Below are 15994 nucleotides of genomic sequence, written 5' to 3'. Positions count from 1 at the left end.
TGCTTCCCTTGTTTGACTAAGGAATTTTCAAGAATAGGCCCAGAAGTCAGCATCAAAAAGGCTGATAGTCTGTCGATATTGTGAACGAAAAAACTTCGAGCCAATGAGAAGTGATAACCTAACTTCAGAATCAGAGAGAGTTGGATCGAGGCCTGTTGTTGTCGAGACTGACGATGGAAACTGAGAGTGAGACTAGAGAATTGGGAATACGGTCATCAGCTTCAGAAGTAGAGCAATAGAGAGAGCGGAAGAGAGATGTTGAGGTAGACGTTTATTTAACTAAAAGAGAAATAAAGTGCAAAACTCCCAGAAGTACATCTACCTGCATTCCTTACAGGGGTTTCTCCCTTTTCCATATGTCGGAAAGTCTCCATCTAGAGGAAAATTGGATCGTCATACAAGTAGGTCATGCGACATAGTTTTCCAGATGAAATATTGTTCAAATCGGGGTAGGGCACCATTAGACTATTCAGATTAATTTTGAAGTCAAATGCATATGATGACTGTCGGAATCTCAGGGAAACTGCAAACGGGAAACAATTACATCATAGTGGTAGTTGACTTCTTTACCGAGTGGAAAGAGGCGTATGCTGTGTTTGACCATACCGCTAAAACAGTGGCAGACAGGTTAGTGATCAGATACTTTAGTCGATTCGGCGCCCCTAGACTAATACATTGCGATCAAGGCATATAATTTGTGTCTGAATTGTTTTAAGCCATTTGTCAAAGATTTAACGTGGATAAAACTGGAACTGCACCATATAAGCCCAAGTCCGACGGACGGTAGAGAGCTTTAACAGAACACTCCTCTAAATTGTATGCTCATCTATGGTCACCTCCCGAAACTGTAGCAGTTTCCACACTACCCTTTTGGTGGATTTGTGGGGAGTTCATGTGTGAAGATGTACAGATTTTAATGTCCCTTATACCGATCCCCTTATCAATGCAAAGTCTTTCGGCATACTTATCTACGGAGCTTCGCTGACTAGCGATCATTCCAAGGAGAGAGAGGGTCTTGCGATGGAGGGGACTAGACAGAGGAACGTTTCCTGACAATATATATATCATATCATCAGCACAAAGGTCAGTGTCAGATAAGATCTGATGAAAACTCCGTCTCCGACGTGCCCATCTGTCAATCTGAGGCCAGGAGAATTTCGAGTCCGTAAATGAGGAAGTGAGAAGGAGATGGATGTCCCGTGGAGGCTATAAATGGTATTTTTTCCTTCTCAATATTGTTTTCGATACCGGGCTTGGGTGATGAAGGATGTCGATATGTACGGCCTCTTCATTATCATCGAGCGAGTAGCAAAATGACAGATCTCCAGGAATTCCTGCTTAGGTATAGCCGGTAGTTTTTCTTGGCTGGAGTTTTTATTGATGTGACTTTGCGCGGAAACAATTTAAGCGGGAGCGTGAAGCAGATTCCCACTATCCTGGTGCCCGTGTCTGACGATTCGAAGGATTCGAGGAGAATGTTAATGAAGATTTTATAAAACTCGGTACTTAGGACTCCTCTTTTTTCCCAGTATATATCTTCTGGTTTCCTAATGGAGTAGTGAACAACTGGCCAGTGTTTCCTTTCATGTCCGTCAGAAACAAAATCAATGTCTATCCAGGATATTTTGTTTACGTATCGAATGCTTTATTTAGCGCCTAACATTTCTACGTAAACACATGGGTTATACTCTAGAGCCAACTCTCTCAGGGTCGGGCCAGAGCGGATGAAGGTGCAAACTGTAGCTGTATACGGTAGCGGATGAGCCTCTCGATCAATGTCACGGTGAGGATAACTAGATATAGTGATTCCACGGTAGTTGGGGGTCTCTGTTTTGCTGCCCATGCGTTTGTATATAGGTGTCGACATTGTAGAACACATCCTTGTATTTGTTTATGTTTATGTAACCTAGTATTCCACCTCTTGGCAATCATCACTCAACGAGAAATATATGGTTCAAAGGATAATTAGAACCAGAGACCGGAGAGGGAGATTGGTACGTTTAGCTCCTTCCTGCTTGACAGCTAGGTGATAAGTCACTTGGGTTAAGGAGGCAGACGCAGTGGTCACGTGCGCTGGTGAAATCGCGTGCAACTCGCTCCCTCGCAACACACGATATACCTGTGGTGACACGGACACATACAAGACGACACAAACACGTCAGACCTAGTGCAATGAGATAATTATTTTACATTTAGCAACCCCTGGTGGCGTTTGTGACGTAAGGTTTGCCCCTACCATGGCACGGCAAGACTGTTTTGTTTAGGCCTGTTATGTCGTAGACATTGTTTTTTTATATACCTAATGAAGTTATTTTACATCCTACCGCTGGTTTTTCCTGTCGGACTGTTTTGTAACCCACGGAACCCAGGAGCGATTATCTGTGAACATTACCATAGCCACTATACGAAAACTATTACAGGTAAATGTCCACTTTGCATTTTTTCAATTAAAATCCTACTTTAATGCATTATCCATAATGACAGGAAATGGTCACTATTTATGATATAAGCAGGGTTGACCGGAAGTAGCTCTTCAAGGTTGCCCCCATGTTATATGTCATGGCGTCTATTTACATATGTACGTCTCTATTTCATTTCCCTGAAGAAGGTGGTACTCCGTTTCCCCTCACTGTGCATACTGTAGTAGTTGGTACTCGGTTTCATTTCACTGTAATAGGTGGTACTCGGTTTCATTTCACTGTAATAGGTGGTACTCGGTTTCATTTCACTGTAGTAGGTGGTACTCGGTTTCATTTCACTGTAATAGGTGGTACTCGGTTTCATTTCACTGTAGTAGGTGGTACTCGGTTTCATTTCACTGTAGTAGGTGGAACTCGGTTTCATTTCACTGTAATAGGTGGTACTCGGTTTTACTTCACTGTAATAGTTGGTACTCGGTTTCATTTTTCTGTATAAGGTGGTACTCGGTTTCATTTCACTACAGTAGATGGTACTCGGTTTCATTTCACTGTAATAGGTGGTACTCGGTTTCATTTCACTGTAATAGGTGGTACTCGGTTTCATTTCACTGTAATAGGTGGTACTCGGTTTCATTTCACTGTAGTAGGTGGTACTCGGTTTAATTTTTCTGTATTAGGTGGTACTCGGTTTCATTTCACTGTAGTAGTTGGTACTCGGTTTCATTTCACTGTTGTAGGTGGTACTCGGTTTCATTTCATTGTAGTAGGTGGTACTCGGTTAAATTTCTCTAAATTAGGTGGTACTCGGTTTCAATTCTCTGTAGTAGTTGGTACTCGGTTTCATTTCACTGTAGTAGTTGGTACTCGGTTTCATTTCACTGTAGTAGGTGGTACTCGGTTTCAATTCTTTGTAGTAGTTGGTACTCGGTTTCATTTCACTATAGTAGGTGGTACTCGGTTTCATTTCACTGTAGTACATGTAGGTGGTACTCTTTTCATTTCACTGTAGTAGTTGGTACTCGGTTTCATTTCTCTATAGTAGGTGGTACTCGGTTTCATTTCACTGTAGTACATGTAGGTGGTACTCTTTTCATTTCACTGTAGTAGTTGGTACTCGGTTTGAATTCTCTGTAGTAGTTGGTACTCGGTTTCATTTCACTGTGGCAGGTGGTACTCGGTTTCATTTCACTGTATTATGTGGTACTCGGTTTTATTTCACTGTAGTAGTTGGTACTCGGTTTCATTTCACTGTAGTAGGTGGTACTCGGTTTCAATTCTTTGTAGTAGTTGGTACTCGGTTTCAATTCTCTATAGTAGGTACTCGGTTTCAATTCTCTATAGTAGTTGGTACTCAGTTTCATTTCACTGTAGTAGGTGGTACTCGGCTTCATTTCACTGTAGTACATGTAGGTGGTACTCTTTTCATTTCACTGTAGTAGGTGGTACTCGGTTTCAATTCTTTGTAGTAGTTGGTACTCGGTTTCAATTCTTTGTAGTAGTTGGTACTCGGTTTCAATTCTCTGTAGTAGTTGGTACTCGGTTTCATTTCACTGTATTACGTGGTACTCGGTTTCATTTCACTGTATTACGTGGTACGCTGTTTCAATTCTCTGTAGTAGGTGGTACTCGGTTTCATTTCACTGTAGTAGGTGGTACTCGGTTTCAATTCTTTGTAGTAGTTGGTACTCGGTTTCAATTCTCTATAGTAGGTACTCGGTTTCAATTCTCTATAGTAGTTGGTACTCAGTTTCATTTCACTGTAGTAGGTGGTACTCGGCTTCATTTCACTGTAGTACATGTAGGTGGTACTCTTTTCATTTCACTGTAGTAGGTGGTACTCGGTTTCAATTCTTTGTAGTAGTTGGTACTCGGTTTCAATTCTTTGTAGTAGTTGGTACTCGGTTTCAATTCTCTGTAGTAGTTGGTACTCGGTTTCATTTCACTGTATTACGTGGTACTCGGTTTCATTTCACTGTATTACGTGGTACGCTGTTTCAATTCTCTGTAGTAGGTGGTACTCGGTTTCATTTCACTGTAGTAGGTGGTACTCGGTTTCATTTCACTGTAGTAGTTGGTACTCGGTTTCAATTCTCTGTAGTAGTTGGTACTCGGTTTCAATTCTCTGTAGTAGTTGGTACTCGGTTTCATTTCACTGTAATAGGTGGTACTCGGTTTCATTTCTCTATAATTGGGAATGGATTTATTTGCTAATAGAGAATAAACGTTTATATTGAAGATTATAATCAAACAATTTTCATGTTAATAGGAAATCTTACCAGCACGCCAGATTAACAGCATCAGACATACGAAATGAACACCACATAAACACAACACCCAGGCCTCCCCTCCTGTTAAACACGTATATCTGATATTCTCAGAGACTGATATACAAGTCTCTGATATTCTATCATATAATAAAACTATCAAGGTAATTCGAAATTCTGATCATTTATCCATTCATGAATGAAAAAGATCATTGCGATAACAACTAATGTATCCAGATGTTGCAATGTGACAGGTTTTTTACAGCCCAGTTTGGCACAATACCGTGAAATACATAAAACTATCGGGTGATCTCATGTGGCTCAGGTAAGCACAAATGTACGTGTGTTTATAAAATCGATATTTTAACTAAGATAAGAAGTTTATAAGTTCATAATAAAAAAAATCAACACTATAATAAAAGTGTTTCTCATACCATTGCAATACTTTACTCCGTATTACATAAGAAGACTAGATTAAAAATAAACATGACTACATCCGGTATCGAGTTGGGAACGGCTCTAAAAAGCATGAGCAGACGACAGGAACGGATCATTGTTTAGACAGTACAGTGGTCGGAGTGACATATGTGTAGATCCCTCGTGCAGTTGTTCGTAGTGTGTGGTATGCAAACACTTCATATGTATTTGAATGAACAGTAATGTATCGTTATCGGAGTGAGTGGTCCGATCTTTGTCGCTACAGCTGATAGACTGGTGACCCCCATGTTGACCCTGTTTCCTTGTGTTAAAGTGAATCCGGACAGCACACGTGTGGTATCGGGCACGTGTTCACGAAACGTACATCTTATGATCTAACGTGAGTTTATAATTTATATATTCAAAGTTCATTTTGTTATAAAATAACTCATTCAAACAGATGTGAAATGTATTTCTGTATGCTTATTTTCATTCAAATCATTGTGATTTTCATTCAGATCAAATCGAAACGGACAAAGAGAGACAACTCGAGGATGGCTTGTTTACAAGGAAAAAGACGAACAGGATTTCAAAGGCAGAAAATCTGTTATTCCGTTTCGGTTTACGTCATGTTTTTCATTATTGTAAGTATTTTATCAATATTTATTTACCAGTTAATGAGGAGCAGCAAGAAATCCATGTTTACATAAATATATGATATATATTATGTAAATATATTGGACTGGGAAGTAAATTAATTGAACATAATTTTTTTTTTAAATATACTTAAAATGTGAAACTCGTCAAAAGAGAGGAAAAGCCAAATTGTCTGAATTTTTAATCATACCATTCGACATAAAAACACCTGCCACTAATAAACTATTTTCCTGGACATATATTTTAAAATATTCCAAAGAGGAGTTTTTAGAATACATTATTTTTTTCTTCTGAATCTCGTGAATTCAGAGTTGCTTAGAACACCCCATGCTTTAAAAACATCCTTTCTAAAATAAGGTGGTTGTTGGATCCGCATAACTATATATATATTCCATTCACGGGTATACTATTTATTACATATCCTTATTGATCCACAGCAAGATATATCCCTTTTATAATTATGATTGAACATTATCATGTATATATTTCAGTGAAATCCAGCTGTCATCCGTTTAAACATTTATTTCCCAGAGATAAGCAGAAAATGGGCATATGTGATGACATTACCAACTGTCATTGTAAATAGGATGATATATATATTTTAAAAAATACATAGATTAGTAATATGGTGACATGATGTTTGGGTTCTATAAAATAACATGGCCACTACCGATATGGAAAAGTGTTCAAGGTCTGTTATATTTAACATACATTTCATTGTCAATCAGGTCCAAGAGAACTGGTGGCTCAGGCAGACAGTTACCCAGGGCTACCCCCTACCGAGAAATGGAAGTTCTGACTGTTCTCGATTTAACATAGAAACCATTGTTTTGTTACCAAATACACCATCAGAGCTGCATGTAGTGGTGTTATGTTTTTTAGAATAGCAAAAAGATCATATATAACATCTATTTTTATTTTTTATTTCATTGTCAGTAAAAAACATCATATCTGCTCAGCAGACAGTTTAATTATTTTTTTCCTGTTGACCTACACCCAGTGGCACGTTTTTGTCATCACAGTATTTTTTTTTAAATATCACTGTTTATTACATTTTTACCAGTGAAATATCAAAAATTATTCATTCTATAAAAGTGATATTTCACTAGTGAAAAAAATCACTTTTGCTGATTTGACCAATCAAATTAATGATTAGAAAATACCAAAATAATTGACCAATCAGAAAGCCCGACATATATGTCAGCACCTGGACAGGGGAAACTACTTTTTTTGTTTACAAATTATCGCTGTAGGCCTAGTTAGCATACGGGGTAGGTTTTTCGTTGATAAAAAATGTAATAAACAGAATATCTAACAGTGTCTTCAGTAATACCAAATATATTTCACTCGTGTGGCTAATATTTTGATATTTTTCACTCGTGCTGCGCACTCGTGAAAAATATCAAAATATTAGCTCCACTCGTGAAATATATTTGGTATTACTGAAGACACTGTTAGATATCCTCTATACCTTTTGTTACAATTCTTGTACTCGGCGAATCCCTCTTTTCTAGCAATTCCTCTAGATCGACCTCCATTGTTTTCTCAAACCTAGCACCAAAAGGTTTCAACGGAGAATTTCTGCGCATCTAATTCGCGCCGGGTAACTGCTCTGTCTGTCAAAGAAAACGATTTTGACTGTTTCACCCCCTGCAGCCGAAATTGGACAAAAAGCCAGATACAGTCAAAGTTGCTAATCAGCATTCAACTCTCAAGGCATGAAATATTCATTAAAACTGTTGAATAACAAGCAGTTCACGCGATTCGATTGGTTGACACCGTGACCTTTGACCGGACTTTGTTTTAATATCATGGCTCAGTGTGTTTTGATTAGCTAACACTGAAAGGCTGCGTCTTGGGGACGAAAAAATGATAAATTTGCAATTAAGTTTGTAATAATTAATTATATTTTGATTTGATACGGTATTTCTTTCACTCTTGTTAGTTAGTTTTCCAAAGTTAAAAAAAATCGCTTCAGTTTGTGTTATTGTAAATTCTGTAAAATAACTAAATCAAGTGAAAGAAATACCATACACAACAATCTTTCGTTGTGTAATCTCTATTTATTAAGAACATATTATGTAGTTTAATCCCTAACTCCATACCTCATACCTCGAGATCACACTATCTAACTCCATACCTCATACCTCGAGATCAAACTATCTAACTCCATACCTCATACCTCGAGATCAAACTATCTAACTCCATACCTCATACCTCGAGATCAAACTATCTAACTCCATACCTCATACCTCGAGATCAAACTATCTAACTCCATACCTCATACCTCGAGATAAAACTATCTAACTCCATACATCATACCTCGAGATCAAACTATCTAACTCTATACCTCATACCTCGAGATCAAACTATCTAACTCCATACCTCATACCTCGAGATCAAACTATCTAACTCCATACATCATACCTCGAGATCAAACTATCTAACTCTATACCTCGTACCTCGAGATCAAACTATCTAACTCCATACATCATACCTCGAGATCAAACTATCTAACTCCATACCTCATACCTCGAGATCAAACTATCTAACTACATACCTCATACCTCGAGATCAAACTATCTAACTCCATACCTCATACCTCGAGATCAAACTATCTAACTCCATACATCATACCTCGAGATCAAACTATCTAACTCCATACATCATACCTCGAGATCAACTATCTAACTCCATACATCATACCTCGAGATCAAACTATCTAACTCCATACCTCATACCTCGAGATCAAACTATCTAACTCCATACCTCATACCTCGAGATCAAACTATCTAACTCCATACCTCATACCTCGAGATCAAACTATCTAACTACATACATCATACCTCGAGATCAAACTATCTAACTCCATTTATCATACCTCGAGATCAAACTATCTAACTCCATACCTCATACCTCGAGATCAAACTATCTAACTCCATACCTCATACCTCGAGATCAAACTATCTAACTCCATACCTCATACCTCGAGATCAAACTATCTAACTACATACCTCATACCTCGAGATCAAACTATCTAACTCCATACATCATACCTCGAGATCAAACTATCTAACTCCATACCTCATACCTCGAGATCAAACTATCTAACACCATACCTCATACCTCGAGATCAAACTATCTAACTCCATACATCATACCTCGAGATCAAACTATCTAACTCCATACCTCATACCTCGAGATCAAACTATCTAACTCCATACCTCATACCTCGAGATCAAACTATCTAACTCCATACCTCATACCTCGAGATCAAACTATCTAACTCCATACCTCATACCTCGAGATCAAACTATCTAACTCCATACATCATACCTCGAGATCAAACTATCTAACTCCATACATCATACCTCGAGATCAAACTATCTAACTACATACCTCATACCTCGAGATCAAACTATCTAACTCCATACCTCATACCTCGAGATCAAACTATCTAACTCCATACATCATACCTCGAGATCAAACTATCTAACTCCATACATCATACCTCGAGATCAAACTATCTAACTCCATACCTCATACCTCGAGATCAAACTATCTAACTCCATACATCATAACTCGAGATCAAACTATCTAACTCCATACCTCATACCTCGAGATCAAACTATCTAACTCCATACCTCATACCTCGAGATCAAACTATCTAACTCCATACATCATACCTCGAGATCAAACTATCTAACTCCATACATCATACCTCGAGATCAAACTATCTAACTCCATACATCATACCTCGAGATCAAACTATCTAACTACATACCTCATACCTCGAGATCAAACTATCTAACTCCATACCTCATACCTCGAGATCAAACTATCTAACTCCATACCTCATACCTCGAGATCAAACTATCTAACTACATACATCATACCTCGAGATCAAACTATCTAACTCCATTTATCATACCTCGAGATCAAACTATCTAACTCCATACCTCATACCTCGAGATCAAACTATCTAACTCCATACCTCATACCTCGAGATCAAACTATCTAACTCCATACCTCATACCTCGAGATCAAACTATCTAACTCCATACCTCATACCTCGAGATCAAACTATCTAACTCCATACATCATACCTCGAGATCAAACTATCTAACTCCATACCTCATACCTCGAGATCAAACTATCTAACACCATACCTCATACCTCGAGATCAAACTATCTAACTCCATACATCATACCTCGAGATCAAACTATCTAACTCCATACCTCATACCTCGAGATCAAACTATCTAACACCATACCTCATACCTCGAGATCAAACTATCTAACTCCATACCTCATACCTCGAGATCAAACTATCTAACTCCATACCTCATACCTCGAGATCAAACTATCTAACTCCATACATCATACCTCGAGATCAAACTATCTAACTCCATACATCATACCTCGAGATCAAACTATCTAACTACATACCTCATACCTCGAGATCAAACTATCTAACTCCATACCTCATACCTCGAGATCAAACTATCTAACTCCATACATCATACCTCGAGATCAAACTATCTAACTCCATACATCATACCTCGAGATCAAACTATCTAACTCCATACCTCATACCTCGAGATCAAACTATCTAACTCCATACATCATAACTCGAGATCAAACTATCTAACTCCATACCTCATACCTCGAGATCAAACTATCTAACTCCATACCTCATACCTCGAGATCAAACTATCTAACTCCATACATCATAACTCGAGATCAAACTATCTAACTCCATACATCATACCTCGAGATCAAACTATCTAACTCCATACATCATACCTCGAGATCAAACTATCTAACACCATACCTCATACCTCGAGATCAAACTATCTAACTCCATACATCATACCTCGAGATCAAACTATCTAACTCCATACCTCATACCTCGAGATCAAACTATCTAACACCATACCTCATACCTCGAGATCAAACTATCTAACTCCATACCTCATACCTCGAGATCAAACTATCTAACTCCATACCTCATACCTCGAGATCAAACTATCTAACTCCATACATCATACCTCGAGATCAAACTATCTAACTCCATACATCATACCTCGAGATCAAACTATCTAACTCCATACCTCATACCTCGAGATCAAACTATCTAACTCCATACCTCATACCTCGAGATCAAACTATCTAACTCCATACATCATACCTCGAGATCAAACTATCTAACTCCATACATCATACCTCGAGATCAAACTATCTAACTCCATACATCATACCTCGAGATCAAACTATCTAACTACATACCTCATACCTCGAGATCAAACTATCTAACTCCATACCTCATACCTCGAGATCAAACTATCTAACTCCATACATCATACCTCGAGATCAACTATCTAACTCCATACATCATACCTCGAGATCAAACTATCTAACTCCATACCTCATACCTCGAGATCAAACTATCTAACTATATACCTCATACCTCGAGATCAAACTATCTAACTCCATACCTCATACCTCGAGATCAAACTATCTAACTACATACATCATACCTCGAGATCAAACTATCTAACTCCATTTATCATACCTCGAGATCAAACTATCTAACTCCATACCTCATACCTCGAGATCAAACTATCTAACTCCATACCTCATACCTCGAGATCAAACTATCTAACTCCATACCTCATACCTCGAGATCAAACTATCTAACTACATACCTCATACCTCGAGATCAAACTATCTAACTCCATACATCATACCTCGAGATCAAACTATCTAACTCCATACCTCATACCTCGAGATCAAACTATCTAACACCATACCTCATACCTCGAGATCAAACTATCTAACTCCATACATCATACCTCGAGATCAAACTATCTAACTCCATACCTCATACCTCGAGATCAAACTATCTAACTCCATACCTCATACCTCGAGATCAAACTATCTAACTCCATACCTCATACCTCGAGATCAAACTATCTAACTCCATACCTCATACCTCGAGATCAAACTATCTAACTCCATACATCATACCTCGAGATCAAACTATCTAACTCCATACATCATACCTCGAGATCAAACTATCTAACTACATACCTCATACCTCGAGATCAAACTATCTAACTCCATACCTCATACCTCGAGATCAAACTATCTAACTCCATACATCATACCTCGAGATCAAACTATCTAACTCCATACATCATACCTCGAGATCAAACTATCTAACTCCATACCTCATACCTCGAGATCAAACTATCTAACTCCATACATCATAACTCGAGATCAAACTATCTAACTCCATACCTCATACCTCGAGATCAAACTATCTAACTCCATACCTCATACCTCGAGATCAAACTATCTAACTCCATACATCATAACTCGAGATCAAACTATCTAACTCCATACATCATACCTCGAGATCAAACTATCTAACTCCATACATCATACCTCGAGATCAAACTATCTAACTCCATACCTCATACCTCGAGATCAAACTATCTAACTTTTTTTTATGATCATGTTTTTGGCTGTGAGATTCCCCAGTAACTACACCTGGTCATCTCGAGTGATAATCTACTGTGAGAATATAATGTTTTGAGTGGAGCTGAAACATGTCTGCTGCCAGGTTTGTTAAGGTCGGTCTGGTAGATCTTCCAGTAACATATATTGGTTCCTTAGGATGTTTCATTAAACCTCCGAACACAGTGGGCAATTTAAGACCTTTTCCTTAGTCTGTGTAGACATTCCTGGTTAATAAAACAATTGGTTTCTGTCTTTGCCCTTGACAATACCTGTAATCTGGAATTATATCGTTAGTCGACGTGTTTTACGAACAATGAGTTTTTGTCTTTTGTACAAGTACAACAAGTCAAACCATCAATATATACGATTTTGTCTCTTTATTTTCCGTTCTCTCGAACTTTGGATAATTGCTAACCTAAAAATGTTACACAGGAAAGCATTTTATAATTTAAGGGTGTCTCTCCTCTAAGTTTGTTTTCCATAAATTTTGCAGTGTTTTTCCTATATTAACAGTTTGTACAAGCATCATTTGATCAATAATCAGAACGAGGCTCTTGTGATGTCATCATATTATATTGGGTAACACTACTGATCGGATAACTATATTACATAATATATGACATGGTATTATTTCTGTTTTAGGGATGGATTCGAGGTTTGTTCGGACCCTCTTTTATCGATCTACTGTTGATAAGTGACGTCACGTTGAAACTTGGGTCGTGGATTTCTACACTAAATTTCATCGGATATGCCGTTGGATGTGTAGCCGGGGGATTTTTATATGAAAAAGTTAGCCTGAACGCCATGTATGCTGCAGGCCTTCTCTTGTTAGGAATTCTCACAGCGGCAATCCCTTGGTGCTTCATCTTTGTGTTAATGGTTGCCGTCTATTTTTTCCAGGGGTTTGCTTCCGGTGTTGTGGACACAGGTATGAAATATGATTTTAAAAAGTTATCGGAGCTACAAATGTATATCGCACACTTGGTATTATTACATTTTTTTTATATTATATAACACCCTTTACAAAATCTCTCTCTTTTCATTTATATTTTCCGAATCGCAGACTGGTTGGTAATGTGAGAATATCCCGTCTTAGAATATTTAATCAATATCTGTTAATAAGCTATAATAACAATACGTTTGCATTTAACTGCATTTCGATTAGGGATAAATGCATTAGGATCGGAGATTTAAAGAAATAAGTATGATCTACGCATACTACAACCCGAAACTGAACTTGTAAAGTTTACATAGTTACACTACAGCGCAAATGTAAATATATAAATAAATTTCAATACTTTCTATAAATGACGTATTATTTCCTTTCAGTGGGCAATGCCGAAATGATGCAGCTTTGGAGAGACAACAAGAAGATGTACTTTTTCATGGAGTTTTCTTATTCTGTTGGTGTGTTTATAGCTCCTATAGTTGTCGCCCCTTTCCTATCGGATGTCGCCACCAATTCTGAGAATAGTGATACTAACATAACGGCACGGAACATCACTTTTGATCCGTATTTACAAAATAATTCATCCATTTCACCAGTCACGGCCAACGTTACATTTCCGGCGTTCTATACAACTTCCGCTAATGTGACCTTCGCTAATGTGACCAATCACACAATGACTTCTCGACTATTTGTGCCTTATTCAATAAGTGCAGTTTTAGCGGTGCTAGTTTCATTGCCGTTCATTATCAAGTACTTCATGGGCAGTATAGACAATAATGAAGATGATCTCCAAACGGAAGCCAGTGGTGATAATATGGAAATGACGCAATCGTCACCACAAGAAAGTAAAGCAAGGATTTTGCCAACGAAACTAAAAGTAATTTGTCTAGTAGTGATAGGCAGTTTGATGTTTTTGAGTTTATCGCTAGGTGAGGGCTTTATTTCCTTTATAGTTGTTTACTGTGTAGATGAACTAGAATTTTCCCCAGCCGACGGGGCACTTGTCAGCGCTGTATCTAGTGTTTGTTGTATCATTGCTATAGTAATAGCCATGTTTGCCTCGCGATTAAGTACATTACTATTTCTAGGAATCCATATTACCGGCACACTGGTAGGCCTATTGGGACTGTTGTTTAGCTCCATAGAACACACCAGTATAGGGGTATGGATATCTGCAGCAGTTGTGGGCTATTTTAGATCAATGACATTTTCGTTGGTATTTACCTGGACAAACAATTACATCACACCTACGACGGGGAAGATATCCTCCCTATATATGGTATGTACCTGTACGGGATCTGCTGTGGTGCCGCTCCTCCTCGGCTGGCTGATGGAGGAGCATAACAACCTGTGGTTTTGTTTCCTGCTCATTATATTTGGCGCATGCGTACTCGTGTTATATATTGTAGGAATCGTCCTGACAAAGCGCGTTACGAAAGTGTACGGTAGAACTTTTGATAAAATTGTGATCCATGATATTGACGTGACAGAGAGGCTGAATAAAGATGGATGAAGTAAGATACATGTTTGACCTGATTGGCTCAAAGGGCTGATGAGCGGGACCAAAATGTACCAAGTTCACTGAAATTTCAGAAATGTTTCTCTCAATACCCATATAAGATACTGTATAATCAAAACCTTTTCATAGACGGAAAGGTATTAAGGTGTTTTATCAAAATTGTGACAGTCCATGACACAGTTTCCCTTTTGGAGGAGGTAAACGTTACTATATTTTCAATCTAATTGAAATCTAGATGGTCATTATCACTACGTTACATGAACATCTAACAACATCCCATATGGGGTCACGTTCTGATGACCTTTGATATGTGTATTTCACTTTCAGGGCGAATCGTCAATTTGTCGATGTCATCGAAGTAAACCATTTCGTCACATTATGCATCTGAAGCAAACCATTTCGGCACACCATTTATATACATGTAGCTATATGATTTCTGGGACGAAATGACTTGAAACAAATTGTCAGATTATGCAAGTTATGCAGTCTGGTCATGCTAATTCGGACAAATATAATTCACTTCCAAGATTCTGGAAGTAGTCATTTGATTGGCTAATCCAAAAGGTCACCCCGACGTGACCCCTTATGGGATGTTGTTAGATGTTCATGGAACGTAGTGAGAATGACCATCTAGATTTTAATTAGATTGCTATATTTTATACGTGTATAAAGAAAACACGTCTTGAGCATGATGTGTTAAGTTGTCATTGGAGAGATGGATCTTGGTTAGAATTATCGGTATGGGATGGCAGTTTGGCGGTTTGCATATATTGGCACTGGCTGACCTCTAGGGCCTGATGGGCGGGACCAAATGGGTCTTGACTCTGAAATATTTAAGAACTCGGGTGACCGATAAGGTCCGTGGATCTCTTTCAGCAAGATTTTGTAGCAATTTGTGGGGTTTGAAATAAATTTGGGAACCAACATAGTTGTAGATGTATATTCGTTAATCCCTGATATTGAGAGGAGGAATATAAATTTGCAGATCCACTTGATATTTTACATTTATTAAATTGTTGACACAGCATTGTTATCGATACCAAAAAAATTGCAGTATTTCAAATTTTGAAACTCATAAATCTATGATACTTATATTATTAGCGTTGTTTTGTTTTTACAAATGCTAGTTTTCAGGCCATGCTTGACCGTCGTTTAGGACCAAAAGGCGAGAAAAAACTATCCATTTAATCCCCGTTCTCTAAAGACGGGATTGCATCTGTCGACTATCCTTATATCCTTGGAA

The 15994-nt window shown here is 38.1% G+C and overlaps 1 protein-coding gene across 1 annotated transcript; it reads left to right on the top strand.

The window, feature by feature from the left end:
• Positions 1-5186: 5186 nt before the first annotated feature.
• Positions 5187-15067, top strand: LOC117344247 (major facilitator superfamily domain-containing protein 4A-like). Its single transcript, XM_033906930.1, has 4 exons — positions 5187-5501; positions 5620-5745; positions 12926-13211; positions 13613-15067. The coding sequence occupies exons 2-4, from the start codon at positions 5656-5658 to the stop codon at positions 14743-14745; spliced, it is 1509 nt and encodes a 502-aa protein (XP_033762821.1). The 5' UTR covers positions 5187-5501; positions 5620-5655; the 3' UTR covers positions 14746-15067.
• Positions 15068-15994: the final 927 nt, after the last annotated feature.

This window comes from Pecten maximus, chromosome 15 (assembly GCF_902652985.1).
Source record: "Pecten maximus chromosome 15, xPecMax1.1, whole genome shotgun sequence".
In the NCBI taxonomy this organism is placed as follows: Eukaryota; Metazoa; Mollusca; class Bivalvia; order Pectinida; family Pectinidae; genus Pecten; species Pecten maximus.
Note: the sequence above shows the minus strand (reverse complement) of the source record. Positions and strands in the feature narration are given on the sequence as shown.